The 17165-nt window shown below is 40.8% G+C and overlaps 1 protein-coding gene across 1 annotated transcript in view; it reads right to left on the bottom strand.

Moving 5' to 3' along the window:
- Window positions 1-17165, bottom strand: part of DOCK4 (dedicator of cytokinesis 4) — a 410882-nt gene that overhangs the window by 20696 nt on the left and 373021 nt on the right. The window contains exons 37-41 of the mRNA XM_072964656.1: window positions 16690-16776; window positions 14782-14886; window positions 9334-9475; window positions 7793-7959; window positions 5025-5111 (exon numbers count right to left, since the gene is read on the bottom strand). Coding sequence (XP_072820757.1) covers window positions 5025-5111; window positions 7793-7959; window positions 9334-9475; window positions 14782-14886; window positions 16690-16776 — 588 coding nt within the window. The remainder of the gene's footprint in view (window positions 1-5024; window positions 5112-7792; window positions 7960-9333; window positions 9476-14781; window positions 14887-16689; window positions 16777-17165) is intronic.

The raw sequence follows: 17165 nt of genomic DNA, 5'->3' as shown, positions 1-17165 counted from the left end.
ATTTTTTAAGCAATAAAGTAATTAAGGTATCTACACTGTTTTTTAGATATAACGCTACTACACACAATATGCTATAGTATCGTGTCAACATCACTTTTATATGCACTGGGGAACTAACAGATCTGTGGGACTTGCTTTATTGTGGTGGTCTGGAACTGAACCCACAACATCCCTGAGGTTTGCCTGTATAAAGTTCAAACCCAGGCAGAACTATACTGACTTGTTTAAGGAGGCATCTGAAAGTAATAAACGAAGCACAGGAATGGATACCATAAAAGTTAGGATAAGGGAGGGAGTCGTAATTGGGAAAGGATGCACAGGAGGCCCACAAGGTACTACTGGCAATGTTCTGTTTCTTTACCTGAATGGTGGTAAACAGGTTTTTATTTTCCAATTATTTAGAACATTAAACTTTTGTTTTATGATCACAAAAGCTAAATCATAAAGAAGAAGTCTGAGAGCTCTGATGAACTGAAAGTTAAAAAGTGAACAAAACATCTTAGAAACAGAAAGCAGAACAGTGGTTGCCAGGCTCTAGGGGGAGGGAGGAAGGGAAATTATTAGTTAATGGATATTACACAGCAATGTGCATATAGTTAATAATACTGTCCTATACATTTAAAAATGGTTAAGATGGTAACTTTTATGTATTTTTGACTATAATTGTAAAAAAAGAAAGTCATACCTTTAAAATTCAAATGCTATTAATATGAAGAAAATTTTAAAAAGTAAATCAAATAAAATACAATAAACACAGGGAAAAGACAAATAACAGCTTGGGAATATACTTCCAGGGTTTTTTCCAGATGAATTATCAATATATCTCAAATACTGAAGAAAACTAGACAAAGAATAGGAATCAGTACATTCACACACACACACACAAGTAAATAAATATATAAAAACATATCATCTTCAACAAATGCCAAAAAACCCTACTATAATCATTTTTGAGCTAGTATTTGGAAGGATTAAAATAATATACAACACCCAGTGTTGGAGGGGATGCTGGGGAAGTGGCTATTCCTAAGGACAGTTACCTCCTCCAGACACGGCAGAAACTGACACACACCACTGCTGATCCATGAATCAAAGGTTGCACTGTGGACCCTCTGAGAGCTCAATTCACTTCTTATTCTAAAGACATGGTCAAAGAAGTGTGCAAAGAATGATGTGTAAAGATGTTGATCAAGGAATTATTTTACTTTGGTCCCAGACTGTGATCTTTAAATACTGTTTACGACTAAAAAGAATCGGAGTCACTGGGGAAATGGCTGCTTTCTGGTCTGGGGCAGGATTGCACAAGTGAGCCTGGTCTACCTAGTCATACTAGAAAGCGAGGAAGGCCTTAAAGCAGCTGGCTTGTGGTCCATTCAGTCTCTTTACTGGAGGGGTGTCCTTGGGACAGACACAGAAGAGAAAGCAGGTGACCTCGTCTTATCTCCTTGTTAATCGAAACTTCAAATTAAATTAGACACACTAACTGCTAGGAGGAAGAGATGGTATCTATGGAGTGCTCTTAGGAGGAGGTCTCTGGCTAAAGGACTGCTTATACTAAATAAACCCAGAGTCCATAAGGCATGCTTCCCTGGAGAAGGTCCGTGAGAAGTCTGACAACTCCCTGGAGAACAAAATGGAATGTGTCACAGTATATTTCATACTTCAAATGTGCCTCCTGTATGAGGAACTCTGTGAGCTTTATTTAGAGACTCCAACTATTAGACCAGATTATTACTATTGATTAGGGGAAGCAGGACCTGCAAGACAAGGCTTGAGGTCTCAGCTGTCTCCCTGCTTCATTGGAGCCTCTTGATTGCCTTAAAATTATTAGTAAAGCTCGATGCTGACTCCTATGCCTGATTTGACAACCGGTCCTATGTGTTAGCTCAGTGCCAAAGACAGCTTGGAAACTGCCAAACAGACTGAGAAGCCAATCTGAAGAGACTCCCAATGGGCAAAACGGAACAATTGAAAATCAGGAAGAAGAATAACTGCAGTGGATTGAAACAAACCAAATATGTTTAAATCCATGAGTTACTATTGATACTAAAAACAAAACCAACCCAACAAAAACCTCTCCAATCACTCTCCAAGGATGTTGTTAGGGAGCCAAATTATTTTGAAAACTAGAAAATAAAGGAAAGGAACAGAGCATTATCCTTCTTTCCTAGACCTCAGGGTAATCAGATAGTTGATGAGGGGATGTTTCTCTTTAGAGAAGTATTCCAATCAATAAACAAAGAAAGAATGATAAAATATCACCACATGTAACCCCTAACAGGCTGGACAGGGGCAATGATCATCACTGGCTGCCAGCCAGAGCATATAACACCACCTATCAAGTGTTCATGCAAAAAATAATAAAAAATACAATAACAACATCTTATCAAGCTTCTAGATCTAATCACCAATATAAAAAAAAGGAACAAAGAAACATGCTAAATGATCCCACTGATTCGCAGTCTGCAAAATTCAGACTTAAGGGAATACTTCAGGGTAGACAACCTAGTTTCTTTAACAAAAAAAACTGCAAGAAAAAAAAAGTAATTCGGGGGGACCTTACAGATCAAATGGGGTCTAGGAGGTATTTCAACCAATTGCCATGTATGGCCCCTGCTTGGGTCCAGATTCAAACAAGAAATGCAAAACCAAATGAAAACCTATAAAATAAAGACTCAGAGAAGTGTGAGTGGACTGGATATTTTGTGATCAAGAAATCACTGTTAAAATTTTTAGATGCAATAATGGTATCGAGGTTATGTTTTCTGTTAACATACAGACTAAAATCTTACACAGATGAAATATGATGTCTGAGATTTACTTCAAAATAAACCAGTGGGAAAGGGAATGGAGAGAGGTGTAGAGGAAACAAAACTGGCCTTTTGGATAGTTGCTGAAGTAAAATGATGGGTAAACCAGGTTCATTATATCTTTTCTCTATTTTTATACGACATAACTTTAGTTTGAAAAGGACCCTGGCGGCTGTGTACAGAAGGCAGCAGGGGGAGGGCAGAAAGGCAGAAGCAGGTGACCCCTTAGGTGACTACTGCAGAAATCAAGCACTAGATGGCGCTATCAGCACGGAGGTGATGAGTGGTTGGATTCTGGTCAATTTTGAAAGCAGAGCTGGCACACTTTTCTGATAGTTATGATGTGGGGTGTGGTAATATTGGCATTATCTTTAGCTGGAGTTTTAAAAAGTATTATTTATACATTCTTTTAACAGCTTTTTCATCTCGTTTAAAAGTTTTTAAATAAGCTTATTTTTAATCAAAAAAATACTGTTTTGAAAACAGTAAAAACAACTCCTGAGGAAGCAGTAGTTCAAAGGCATTATCATCTTTGAAAGAACAGGATAATATATTCTGGGTGACAACTCAGAGGACCAAGCCCACAAGCTCATCTGAAATCTTTGGTGCCAGATGTCTCAGAATTCAGAATTTTTCAGATTTTAGAAAGGTAATATAGGGCACATATATTAGGTAATCCTCAAGCAGGGTCTGGGGAAGTTCCCTTTAATCAAATGCATTAATATTTCTGTAGTACAGCATATAAATAGTCATATAAGTGAGATACAGATCATAAATAGGTCCTAGGTAAGATCAGGTTAGGTTTATTGCCAACTGAATTTTGGAGTCAAACATATGAAAAACTCTTTTGGTATTCAGAATCTTCTAGATTTTGGCCTGGTGCACAAGGAATTTCAATTCAGTGCGGCATGTATGTATTAAGTACCTACTATGTGCCCTGATCTTCAGGACCTTCTGCACTAGGAATTAAAGCAGTAAACCAACAACTTTAATAGAAGGTGGGGAACATGCCAGGCAGTGGGAACAAGAGAAAGACAGGAGGCTGTCAGAAGTGGGCTGTGTTTAGGGAACAAAACAGCCCAGTTTGACTTGTTCTGTTTGACAGAATATAAAACTGCGTATTCTAATAAGGGAGGCAGCCTACATTTGAAAGATTGTGTTTAGTAATGCCCCTTTAATCATTAGCAGCATGCTACTTTTTATTATCGGGGGGTGTGTGTGTGTGTGTCTGTGTGTATGATTTCCAAGGTTAGGAACGTTGGTGAGACTTCACAGAATTTACCACTCTGGGTAGTAAGCAGCTGAGAAGGCTCTCTGAATCATCAGTGCAGCATGGATGACTAAGAACATTTCTGTGGGCTGGGCCCATGCCATTCAGCAGGAAGCAAAACAGTAAGACTTTCTGAACACAGCTTTCAGCGGCCTCTCCTCTTCCACGGAAGCCATGGGCTTTGTGGACCTTTGATTCAGACCTGACAAGAATGCAACCACACTGATGGGGTCTGCTGAACTGAGTTCCATTTGTTAAGGGAGCTGTTTGCATTTTTTGGCCCTGTCAAATGAAAATGCCATTACATCCGTAGTGTGACAGAACAGGATAAGCTGAAGGTGGTGTCAGTGCTTGGAGAGATTTCAGGGAGGACAAGCCACTGGTGGAAGATAATTTGGGGAGGAAGTGCTCCTGTAAGGCTGGGAGGGATGCACATAACTGGCTACGGAGTCAGAAAACTCTGGGTTACAGTCTCTCCTTTTTTTAGGATCTTGCTATGTGACCTCTGGCAAAGGCTTTTAACCTCTTGTCAAAACCTGTGAAAATGGGGATAAAAACACATACCTTGTAGCTCTGATATGTTGATGAAATAAGATAACGTGGGTAAGTCTCCCACGGGCCTGGCACGGGCTAAGCAGTGAAGGTCACAGAGGGAGAGTAGTTAAGAGAGCTGGAATTCCAGTTCTTCTAACTCAAGGGCCAGAGTCATGTACAGACGCCGTCAGAGCTATTTTTGAGGACTCCTTCTGGCCGGCTGAGCTGGGTCCACAATAACGTTCCCCTTCCAGCTTTGGTCCTAACAGCCAGTATCACAAACATGCACTAACTTACTTATGAGTGCTTCCAGGGACTTGGAGTCCAAAGCAGAAGCAACGAATACACGGCCTGACCACAGGTGAGCAGCTGTGACAAGAAAGGACTTCAGAATAAGCTCGCATCCTTACCACTTCACGCTTCTCCACCTCAAACCAGCGGGAAATCCCAGGTAAACTCTGCACCAGGTATAACGATGTTCTCTCCACCCAGAGACTCTGTGAATTACAAAACAAATTAAGTCCCCACGTTACCCTTCTTCCTAGTCACTGAGCTATGACTAACGTTTGCCATTCCACGTGATCAAGCTTTCGTTTTCTGTCAGCTTGTCTTGAGTATCCCTTCCAGCACCTCGGCAATTCCTTTGCACTCAGGAAGCTATCACCGTAAGACATGCTGAAGCTTATGTTAATTCTACTGTATATCACCTGGAACTTTTTTCTGTGTAGAATAAATGGTCTAGTCCAGGCAGCAAGCTTAAAAATACAGAAACAGGCCATCGCCTTATTTTCTTTACTGTTTCTCTGAATTTCTAATTTAAACCCTCTCCACTCCTCAAGGGGTCTAGCTATTTTTGTCTGGAAGGGGTACTAGTGTCAGCCAGTCCACACGGGATTAGAGTAACAGAATCCTCAAGGAGGAAAGAGCTTTTGGAATTACACAGCCTGACCTTTCTATTCTAAAGATGACAACACTTAGCCTCCAAGAGGCACTGTGACCTGCTCAAAGCCACGTTCTCATCCTCTGCAGAGCTGGCCCTAGAACCCCTGCCCCAGAACTTCCAACTTCTTCATTGCCTCAGCCACTGTGCCACACTCTCTTATGTGGATCTGCACTGCTGCAACCCAGGATGAGCTGTATTTAGGAGCTGGGGCTCCCTCTGGCCAGGATGAGCAACCCCATGACATGAGCACCCCCTTTCAGAAGAGCTGTAGTGGATGACAAGTTTCTCTTTTGTCAACTGGGCTTCTGCACCTCTGCCTCATGTTTCTTATTTATACCCAGTGTAGCCCCACGTGGATAATAAACTTTACAGAATTCCTAAGAGTGCCACCAATTCAACAACAACAAATGGATTTCTTTGCACCAGCCAAGCTATACTGAAGTGAACAGAACAGAGGCCCTGGGGCAGAAGCCCCACGTGTTCTGCTGGTGTCAGGGAGGTGAGCAGAGGCAGGAACGCTCCAGGTGCCGAGGGAAAACAGAGGAGGAAGCAGGCAGGCACGCTATCCCTGTGGGAGGAGGACGGCGCTTCTCAGAGGAGGTGACATGTGAGCGGAATTTTGAAGAGTGAGTAGGAGTTTGCCAGGCGTTGAGCGGGGGAAGCAGCGCAGGCAGCAGCCGGCGCGGAGCCGCGAGCGGCTGATGAAAGGGCAAGAGATGAAGGGAGAAGTCTGGTAATGCTGGAGCGGATGGGGGAGGGTGAGTGGGCTGCGGTGGAGACGAGGCTTCTGGAAGGGCAGTTTGAAGCCAGGTGCTGCTCTGAGCAGAGGAATAAAGAGCCAGATTTATATTTACGGGAATTGCCACACCACTGATAAATATTTAAAGTGATGGCCAAGAGGACACATGGTGCAGCAGCGAAAGCAGTGGAGGTGTCAGAGGGAGCAGGTTCTAGCGCAGCGTCTGGGGTCATCAGAATGTGACTCTGGGCAAGTCACCTGCCTGACTCTGGTGGATCTTTGACTTTTTATTCACCAGAAACAACTGCAATGGAAACTCTATCATAAACTAATGATCTTTAATTGGCTTTGGAAGGCAAAAAAGAAAAACGTAAGTGTCACAACGGGTTAGAAAACGATCGTGGATCTTGTCAGTAACATCTCAGTGCTGTCTTCCAACGGTCTCCTGGCCTCCATACTTAACCGGTCCCATCACAACTCCTTCCCAGAGGACTGTGCTTTGCTCAGTCCCACCACAACACTGTGAAACTATCACTGCCTCCCCTTCTGATCACTTGGCTGTGAGTAATTCCTGGACTCACTGCTGGGAGCGCTGGGAACTGATGCTTATGGAGGGGTGGCAAGGCGAGTTCACATCACACAGTCAACTACTGACAGTGTTAGGACAACGTTTCCCAGCTTCCAGAGAGACTATCCGTGATGAAAGAAGCTAACCTAAGCCAATTCACCCACAACCATGCATTTGTTTTACATTATTTAGGGGAAGAATACTGACTAACTGGGGCTCTACTGGTCTCACTAGTCACTATTATCAAGGAAAGAACAGATTATAATTTGCCTGTGGAAACATCTGGCCCCTTTCCCCCCAATGGGGCTGTGAGAAACCTTTTCCTTTCTGGCTGAGAATTAGCAAGGCACACTGTAATTACTGAGGATGGAGAACTCAACACACACACAGAGTCTATGTTTGCTCTTACTCTGGGTCCTCTCAGAAGTTCTAATTACACAACATTCTAACGAGAAAAAGTGGCAAAAGACAGAACTTTCCCACCGTGCCAGTGTCTACCCAGCTGTTCTGTCCCAGAATCCCCTGTTCATTCATGCCCTTTACTCACGGCAGTCTCCTGTCTCTGAGAATAAATATCCTCAGGTTCCCACAGCTGGTTCAACATGAATGAAAGAGAGGACTGAGCTGCACCATGAGACCTCAAAAACTGGACTGACGACCAGACCACTGGCATTAGCTGTGTCATAAAATGCGGGGCTTCTTCTAAGACCCACTGAGTCAGCATTCCTGGGCTGAGAACTCTGCTTGGTTAAAAAGTACCTCATGTCACCTGCATACACAGAACAGTTTGAGAACAACTAGACTAAATGATTTCTGGTCCCTTTTGATTCTGTCACTTGACTCTATTCTGAGTAAACATTTATCAAGTGTCTGGCCCCATGGAGCTCACAGTCTAAGGAAACTGTGTATCTTAAGAACTGCCCATTACCTTGAATTCATTCTCTTTGTCTTTCGTGCCTTTGTGAAATGGTCTGTCGTAGCGGAATTTCCAGATGTGGTTCACTTTATAGAAACTTTTGATGTTGTCCGGAACACCCTCTCTCTGCAGGACCTCCTGGCTCTCTGGAATGGGAGTCACGGCATATATCTGCAAATCTAGGATTAAAGAGTCAAGGAGGGAACCTGACTGGGCAAACTCCATGGAAGTCTGGCTTGGGCTGAGCTATGGCAGAGAAGAGGGTGGGTAACCATCTGGTGTTTCTATCTGGGGCAAAGTCATTTTAAAAACTGCTAACAAGGTACCAAGAACTTGGTTCATAGCAAACCACTTCTTAAACTATGGTCTTGAAGTAGTTTTATGTAGGTGATTCTGACAAAGTATCAGTTTGAAACTTCTATGAAGTGTGAATTTATTTATCATTGATTTTTTTTTTTTTGGTGGGGATGGGTGGGAATGGCTTGAACCTTGTGTATTCAGAACTGTATTAATTTTAATGCTTGCTCTTGAGACACTGTTATCTTTAGTCCCTGCATGGGCCTTTTTAAATGTATTTGTTTGTTTGTAAAATAATGTGAAAATACTCATGCAACCAAAGACAGTACCCAGCACTGTCAGTAACTGATAAGCCCCTTGTCTCCAGCCTTTCGACATGTGTGGTATCCACTCTCCCCAGTCTTGTACTGATAAGCAGAGTGTTTAGTTATAGTTGCTGTTTTAAAAAATTACATTAAAGGGGCATCAGTTTTACTTGTATAGTTGCCTTTTTCTTTTCTCATTCGAAGAAGGATAGCAAAGTCTTTTGCCTTACATAATTTCTTGCTTCTGTTTGCAAGTTTTTTTACGTTTTAAGTTTCTACTTTGAAATGGCATCCATAATTTTCACTGGGCATTTCTAGTCTTCTTTAAGACCATCAGATTCAGGAAGAGACAGAGGGATTGAGAAAGCAGGCCTGGGGTGAGTTCCCTTTGTCTCGAATGCCTGTGTAATTTCAGTCAAGTTGTTCATGTTTAGACAATGGGAGAGCCAATTACACAGCAATTATTAATGGCTGTCCAAGATGCCACAGCTAAGAATCCCTGAAAGATACTGAGGTACTTCTCTCTCTCTTCTATCCTGACTGAAAATATTAAAGAAGAAAGGAGGTAAATGATAATGTGCCAGTAAACATAATGCTGTCATTTCCTTGAACTGAAGTAGTTTCTACAGGGTATGTCAAAGGATGAAAATTATTCTACGGGAAATCACTAAAAAGGAGCTTTAAAAGCAGAGAGACATAAAAGTTTTAAATAAAAGGGAAAAAAATTCTTAAACAGAATCCTTAAGGGGTTTCTTTTCAACTGACATCATGTTAATAACTAGCATAATTCTGTTTGGAAGGAGCTAAGGTAAAATTAACACAATGAGAATGAGGGAGAGTGAGAACAGGGCTCTTGAAAGGAGGCCAGTTGGCTGAACCACCTGCATGAAATGCCCTGAGCTAAAGGCCAGTTGGATGGAACTGGACTCCAGCCCTTCTAGGTGTGGATACACTGCGCTTCCGCCTGGAAGATGGTCTCATCGGGCTGGTTGGCGTGCTGCATGGCGATGGCATGGGGGAACTCGTTCAGCATTCTCTGCTGGAAGGCCTCCAGCCTCTCGTAGTCGTGCCCTCGACACACAAACTCCTTATTCTGGAGGTGAAATTGGAAAAAAATATTAGGACCATATAATTGAGTGCATTAATTACAGAGAGAAGCTGAAAATTGACGCTGGTAGCAACTAAGCACTATGCCCAACACCAACAGACTACAGCCAAAGAAAGACACTAGCACTGTCTAAAAAATCTGCCCATATATTAAAAATGTAGGGTAAAGATCATGAGCTTCACTCTTAAATATCATATAATATCATTTATATATGGAATCTAAAAAAAGACACAAACTTATTTACAAAAGAGAAATAGACTCAGACAGAAAACAAAGATGGTTACCAAAGGGGAGAGGGTGGGGGGTATAAATTAGGAGTTTAGGATTATCAGATACAAACTATATATATATAAAACAGATAAACAACAAGGTCTTACTGTATAGCACAGGGAACTATATTCAACATCATGTAATAACTAACAATGAAAAAGAATATATGCATAACTAAATTACTATGCTGTACACCAGAAATTTATACAACATTGTAAATCAACTACACTTCAATGAAAAAAAAGAATTATTACAAGAAATTGAATATGAACTATGCTATAGGGTAGATCCTTATTGTTTATTTTATATATAGTAATGTGTATCTATAATGGAAAAGAATCTGACAAAAAAAATTTGTATGTATATGTAGAACTGAATCACTTTGCTGTACACCTGAAAATAACATTGTAAATCAACTACACTTCAATAAAAAACAAAATAAAATAAAATAAAATAAAAAGAATTTCTAAAATCTCTACTGTTTTAACGAGTCCCAGTAGCCCGCCTCACTCTTCCTGGTTCGCCTGCATGAGGTGCAAAGGAGGCTCTGGTTCTCAGAGCACTGAAGGACAAAACAAAGCCATTAGGTTCCCTCTAAAGGCTTGTGAACACATGTGTTACCAGTGATTTTTATAAACTGGGTATCAAAGTTGAACGGATAAATTCTCAATTTGGAAGAAAAGAAAGTAAAAGCAGTCTCTAAAAATACATCTTATTGCATTCTCCCTATACAGGCCACAGAGATCAGCCTTGGCACCTCACTCCTAGGTCCTTCCCTGGAAAGGAAGAGTGAGCCCACCTGCACCCAGCTCTCAGCAGGGCTGGCACAGGGCGCTTCCCCACCGTCAGCAACTCAGCTCAGCCTCCTGTAGCCAGGAATTCTGCTCACCAGCCAAAGCTAAGATTTAGGACGTTTAAGGCCTTGCTAAATGTTGGACAAATTTTTGTCTGCTTTTTGTTTTGCTTTTATAAAATGTCAAAATATTCTGTGGGTCAGGCCTCTCTCTCATTCAGGTAAGAATGATGAAGGTCATCCTTGGTGGAGGCTATAAAGCTGGAAAGATGGGCATGTGTCTAAAAAGTACCTTAATGATCGGGTTAGATATGAAGAAACTTCTTCTGACAGTTTAATGATAATGAAATCTCGACTGCTGAGCACGGTCATTGACTGGCACTCTGCACAGACCTCATTTAACCCAAATACATTTGAGAGGCTGTCTCTTGCTCCCTCATTTTATAACTGGGACCTGAGGATCAAGATCATTATGTACTTTGTCCCTGTGACTGGATTCAAGCTCAGGTCTGAGTCCACGGCTCAGTTCTGAGCGTGGCCTGGTATGTCCTGGAAAAACTCCTAAGAGCGACTGAGGCTGAGAAAGGCTGTGGGATAACGTGGTCTGAAGATCTTTAAAAGAGAGTGGTTCAGGGTCTGGGAGTTCAGGCCCAAGGGTCTCAGCTCTGTGAGGTTTCTGTGATTGAGTAAAACACCCCAAGGAAGAACTCTGGGCCAAAGTGAGGAAGTCAGAAACCTCCTGAGGGCAGGGTTGCAGCTGAGAAGCAGCAGCTGCAGGCAAGCAGGGGAAACGGCAGCAGGACTGGGCTCTGAGAACCTGCCTGGTTCCCCACAACCTCTAAACCAGTCATGATCCTCTGAAAAAAAACAAGCTATGACAGACTCCCGAGAAATCAGGACCCTGAAACAATCCTGTATTTAACACTTTCTTGGTAGAAGTCATACCTTCTGATGCTGTATTACTTGTTTAATTTTACTTCAAAGATATTAAATTTGATTGATAAGACAATATATACCTCCCTGCATATGACAGAAGTCCCAAAATAAATATCTGAATACTCAAAAAACTGAAACAGCTTTAAAGCAATGCTTATAGGCCACAACAGTTTGTAAGATCAGGGGAGTTACTCTAAATGTATAGTCATTCAGTGGCATTAAGAATTTTCTAATTATCTTGCCTTTTTTTTTTTTTTACTATCAATGCTTTTTTAAAAATATACACAGCTTTATTGAGATACAGTTCACATACCATATAATTCACCCTTTTGAAGTATGCAATTCAGTTGTTTTTAGTATATTCACAGAGTTGTGCAATTATCAACACTACCTAATTTCAGAATATTTTCATTACTTCAAAAAGAAACTCAGGCCTGTTGGCAATCACTCTCTAGTTCTCTCTCCCCTCAGCCCCTGGCAACCACTACCATACTTTCTGTTTCTGTGGATTTGCCCATTCTGGACATTTCATAGAAATAGAATTATATAACATGTGGTCTTTTGTGACTGGCTTCTTTCACTTAACATAATATTCTCAAGGTTCATCCATTTGGTAGCATTTATCAGTACTTCATTCCCTTCTTATTGCTGAATATTCCATTGTACAGATATACCATATTTTGTTTCCCTAGTCATCAGTGGATGGACATGTGGGCTGTTCCCCCTTTTTGGCAACTGTGAATAATGCTGCTATGATCACTTGTACATGTTTTTGTGTGGACCTATACTTTCTAATTCTCTTGATTACATATACTTAGGAGTGGAATTGCTGGGTCATATTTGTTAAGATTTAATTTTTTTTATTATCTTTTTTTTTTTAAAGGAAATACATACCTGTGGTATAAAAAAAGTCCAAGGAGTATAGGACATACAATGAAAAGTAAATCTCCCCCATTCTTGACCTCAGTCATTCTCCTCAGACAGATCATTATTCAAAGATATTCTATGCACATAAAACATTGTTATAAAGAACCTATTTTTCATGAGGGTAAAACCACTTAGACCATACAATTACATAAACGTATTCGTTTCTTTGAGCTTTAAACATTAGCTGGAAATCGATAAAACGATGAAAGGAAATTTTTAAGGTTGATATTTGTTTGTTTTTAAATCAAAGAACAGACTAAAATTTGATTTCCTAAGAAAAGGTCTAGTGCCATGACTTGGAAGAGTGCAGTGCTCTTTAGAAACCAATAGAGGGTGACCCTTCTCTTTCATTTTGAAGGAAATGCCATTTATACCTAGAAAAGCTGTTTCTAAAAGAACAATGATACAGAGATTGATTTATTCTAATTGACTCTCTAACAAAATTAATTTTATCAGCTGATGCAGCTTTCTAATTTGCTAAATTCCCTTTATAATTATGGCTCCTAAACTACTTCCGATTTTAAAAACCACTTTACATTCTAATTAACTCTAACTGCACATACTAGACAGGTGTGCAGGGTACTTCATGATATACTTGCTGGCTGAATTCAGATTTTGATCAATCAAGGCTACAATATGACTTTTATGGGCTACTTTCTCCATAAAAATATTAAAAATCATATTGTATGACCGATTTGGCATTAAAATAAATATATCAATAATAATCTAATGTATAACATACATTATAATGTATTATGACATTTTCTTCACTCTAAAAGTTCACCTTTTAATTCTGACTTTTAAGAGAAATGAAAACAGTTTTGTGGGTCATCTAAAAATACAGTCTCTACACACTGTACCTGCTGTGCATAATGGGTCAGGTAGCCCTGAGTATGATATGGGAGAAAACACAATCTTTGTATGACTTTGAGCCGAGAGGAAGGGGCCTGCTGCAGCAGAGTAACGTGTGGACGCTCCCGTGGGGTCTCCAGCCCTCGGGGCTGCTCACAGCTCTAGAATGCCCACCCTTCCCCCAGAACCTGGGCCCGGGCCATGTGCACTCTGCAGCGGGTGGCTGAGGACAGCCCAGGACCAGCATGTCCATTTCCAAATGCAGTCTTTCAAATTCAGCAAGTGTTCTGAATTTGCCATTATTTGTGATTTGGAATTAAGCTTTCCTCTGTCTTTACGCAGGTCCAACTGCGGAGTCAACATTGTGACCACACACGTCATGTGGACTCTCTTTTAAAACAACAAGGAGATTTTACTTAAGTCTGCAATGATGCTCAATATACAGTCATTTCAATTAATGATGACTGATTTGTTGTTTGAATGTTCTATGTAATAATAAATGAATCTCTGCCTATGGTGTTTAGATGGTTATACAGCTAATACATATATATAAAGTATATATATATATAAAGTATAAAACCTTTATTTTGAAAAGTTAATGATTATTAAAGAAACAATGAAGTCAAATCTTTCTCCTCTCTCTTCTCCTTCGAGTACCCCCAACCTATATATATTCATATGTGCTGACAGTTAAAGTGAGATACTTAGGGCAACATAAATACCAAAATATGTGTATATTGCATTTAAAGTTTGTAGTGAATCACTCAGTGTTACAAATTATCCCAGACACTTCTCCATAGCTGCTTGGAGAGGTGCATGTCCTCTCCCATGCAGTGCTTCGTGTCAGTCAGTCAAAGTAGGATGTTACATGTTGAGGTCTTACGTAAGTGTTCGAGTATATAAGATACTACTTGGCACAATGTGAACAATGATAAGAATGGAGTCAAATATTTTATTTTCTAGTCGGTAGCCTGAAATGTCTGGAAATTTTTCCTTTGTAGAAATAGTTTATACTAGCAAGAAATTGGATCTCTTTGCTGGGTGACATTTATCTTTTCGCAAAATCAGCTAGGCCCAACAATGCTCTTCATGTGGTTCTGGAGATAGAGTTTCCACAGGATGTGACACTGTCATGTTTTCTATACTCTGCAACTCTCAGGCCCCGCGACACCTGCCATTTTTCTCTAAAGCTAACTCTATGGAAATTAAAGAGTGAACAGAAGAGGGAATATCAATGATACCAGGAAAACTATAATTACCAAAGATTGCTCAGAAAGTATGGGGAGCTTAGAAACTTAGGGAGAAAAATTACACGATTGTTTAAAATCTTGGGAAATTATTCAAACCAAGACATTCTCAATTAGTATGGTGTTTGCCAACTAAAAAGTCAAAAGAAAATCTCATGATGTTATTGCCCGTCTTAAAAGGATAAAATGCCATTAAAATCTTAGTTTTCTTGATTGGGATATCTATACTGGCAATGTGAAAGCAAATTAAATATTGTATTACTTACTCGTAAGAAAAATGGAAATTTTTTCCCATAAAATCCAACTCTGAAGAACTCTGGTTCAAGACGTTGCTGGTCCATAATTTTGTCGTACAAAGAGGCTTCCATCATCTAGGAGAGCAGAGGAGAGGTTTTAGTCGTTTTCTCTCATCTTTTAGCTCCATCCCTTTATGGAAGAGGGTATTTCTTCCACACACAGAACATCTTAGTTCTGTTTGCAGAAAAGGTCTGACTCCCTTTCTATGCTTTCAGACAGGGATCAGCAAACTTACTCTGCAAATGGTCACAGAATAAACATTTTAGGCCTTGTAGGCCACGTGGTCCTCGTTACAACTATTTAATTGTGTGAGGCCCAGAGGCTATGGTTTCCTGACCTCTGCTTTAAGGGCTTGAGTATATTATTACATGTTCTCACTGGAAACAATGATTTCTATGCACACAGTCTATCGAGGAAGTATTTTCTTCGTAATCCAATAAAAATTAACATGAACTCTCAGGGGCAAAACCTTTCTGGGGAATTCTTGTGCCAGATGTACACACTTGCAGATTCAGTTCTCCTGGGTCAGGGTAATTCGGGACATTTGGAAAGGTGTAACCTTGTATAGGCTGGACAGGGGTAAACCCAAACCAAACCAAACCAAAGGGGGCCCATAGTGCAAAGTGCTGTCTGGGCTAAACGCACTTCAGTGTGTCTTTGACAACGTTGGAACCATCAAGTACATAAAGCTTAAGGTTTCCCATTCACCATATTATCTCCCCCAGGGTTTCCAAAGACTAATATTGCACTTGAATACTTCCTCCCTCCCCCCTCCCCCAGTAACAGCACCTAAAAGAGCAGTTGGCACGAAGTGTAATGCTCTGGGTTTCTAAAAATCTCAGTGCCTACGGCACCCAAGGGCTCTCATGGGTAAACACTGTAACCTCGTTTCTGTGGGAGGGACGGGAAGCCAAGAGAAGCACAGCAACGTGTTCACATAAAACCACAGGGCCTGCCAGAGCCAGCATGATGGACTGAAGTTAAAACAAGGTTTTTCCTCCTTGGTTTTCACATCAGGAGAAATATTGATGATCTGCTGACATGAAATACTACGCCAAGAGCACAGGGCCAGTGCCTGTCAGCTGAGTAAGTTACTTGTGGTGGAAGGCATTTTGAGCTGTTAAAGGTTTATGATGTCGTCTCTTAATTTGCTACCTCAGAATTAAAAGGCAACATCGTAATTTTTTTTTAATGTACAAAAGCTGATGCCTCCGTTTTAGAAACCCTGAAGAGCTCAAGCACTATAAGATGACACAAAATGTTCATGTTTTAAAGAATGAGGACTTGGATGGACCAGAGGGACTTGCTTGACCCTAAAAGAAAAGAAGGCATAATACATTTGTTTCAGGGACAAAGAACAGGAAACTCCTTGGGCTCTGGGGTACAAAGGCCTTGGTTGAAGTTTGGCAAAGAAAAACATTTCGAACCTACAAAGATTTGACAGCTCTAGAAGTTAGCCCCCAAATATTTAAAAGTGGGTCAGCCAGCCATTCCCACTCTTTTGTTGTGCAGATGTGGGGACTAAGGATGGTATACTGTTACAGAGATTTGTGTACAAGTGGTAAACTCTTCAGTGTGGAGATTTTCCTCAACACAGTAAAAGTATTAACCCTGGGTTAAAGTTTTTTTATTTCAGATGTCGTGTTTAGACTAGATCAAAGAAGGCTCGCTTTTTGTGTACTAATCAGAAGCATCACACAGGTCCACATGCTACTTCTCTGTATAAACAGAGGTGTACGCTTCAGAGGAAAGGCATCTTTAAAAAGCTTTCTAGAAGACATAGCAAGAAATTAACAAAGATAATTTCACAGCGCCAGACTGGAAGGCTGATCAAAAAAGGATTCCATAACTCAATTAGAATGCACCCGGCACCTTACCCTCATCTTGCTCAGGTTTCTGTAATCATAGTAACTCTCGTACTGCTCTGCAATCTTCTGGCACAAGATGATGCCATTCTCCCAACACTGCGGACAAGCGAAGGACAGAAATGTCAATGATCTCGCCACATTTGCTAACTTCCACCCAGAGGTCAGGAGGTGACTGCTTTCATATGATCAAGCCTTACTTCTTAACCCTTATAACCCACCCTTAACAGTACCGCTGCAACATGAAGCATGAAAGCAGCATGTGATTAAAATGTAAAATATTAAAAATCTTCAGAGTTGGAAATGATGACCCACCACAAGCCATTAACATATGGTGCAAAAACAACATCTTCTTGTGTCATTTCAGAATTATTTTCTTGAAATAAGAGCAGTTTCACAATGGCCAGGGAGAAAAACAACAGGCCTCCAGAGCTGGGGTGGGGGGGAACTGCCACTGACCCCGAAGGCCTCATGAGCCACAACTGGCA

This window comes from Vicugna pacos, chromosome 7 (genome assembly GCF_048564905.1).
Source record: "Vicugna pacos chromosome 7, VicPac4, whole genome shotgun sequence".
Lineage (NCBI taxonomy): Eukaryota > Metazoa > Chordata > Mammalia > Artiodactyla > Camelidae > Vicugna > Vicugna pacos.
This window is presented reverse-complemented; position numbering and strand designations above follow the sequence as displayed.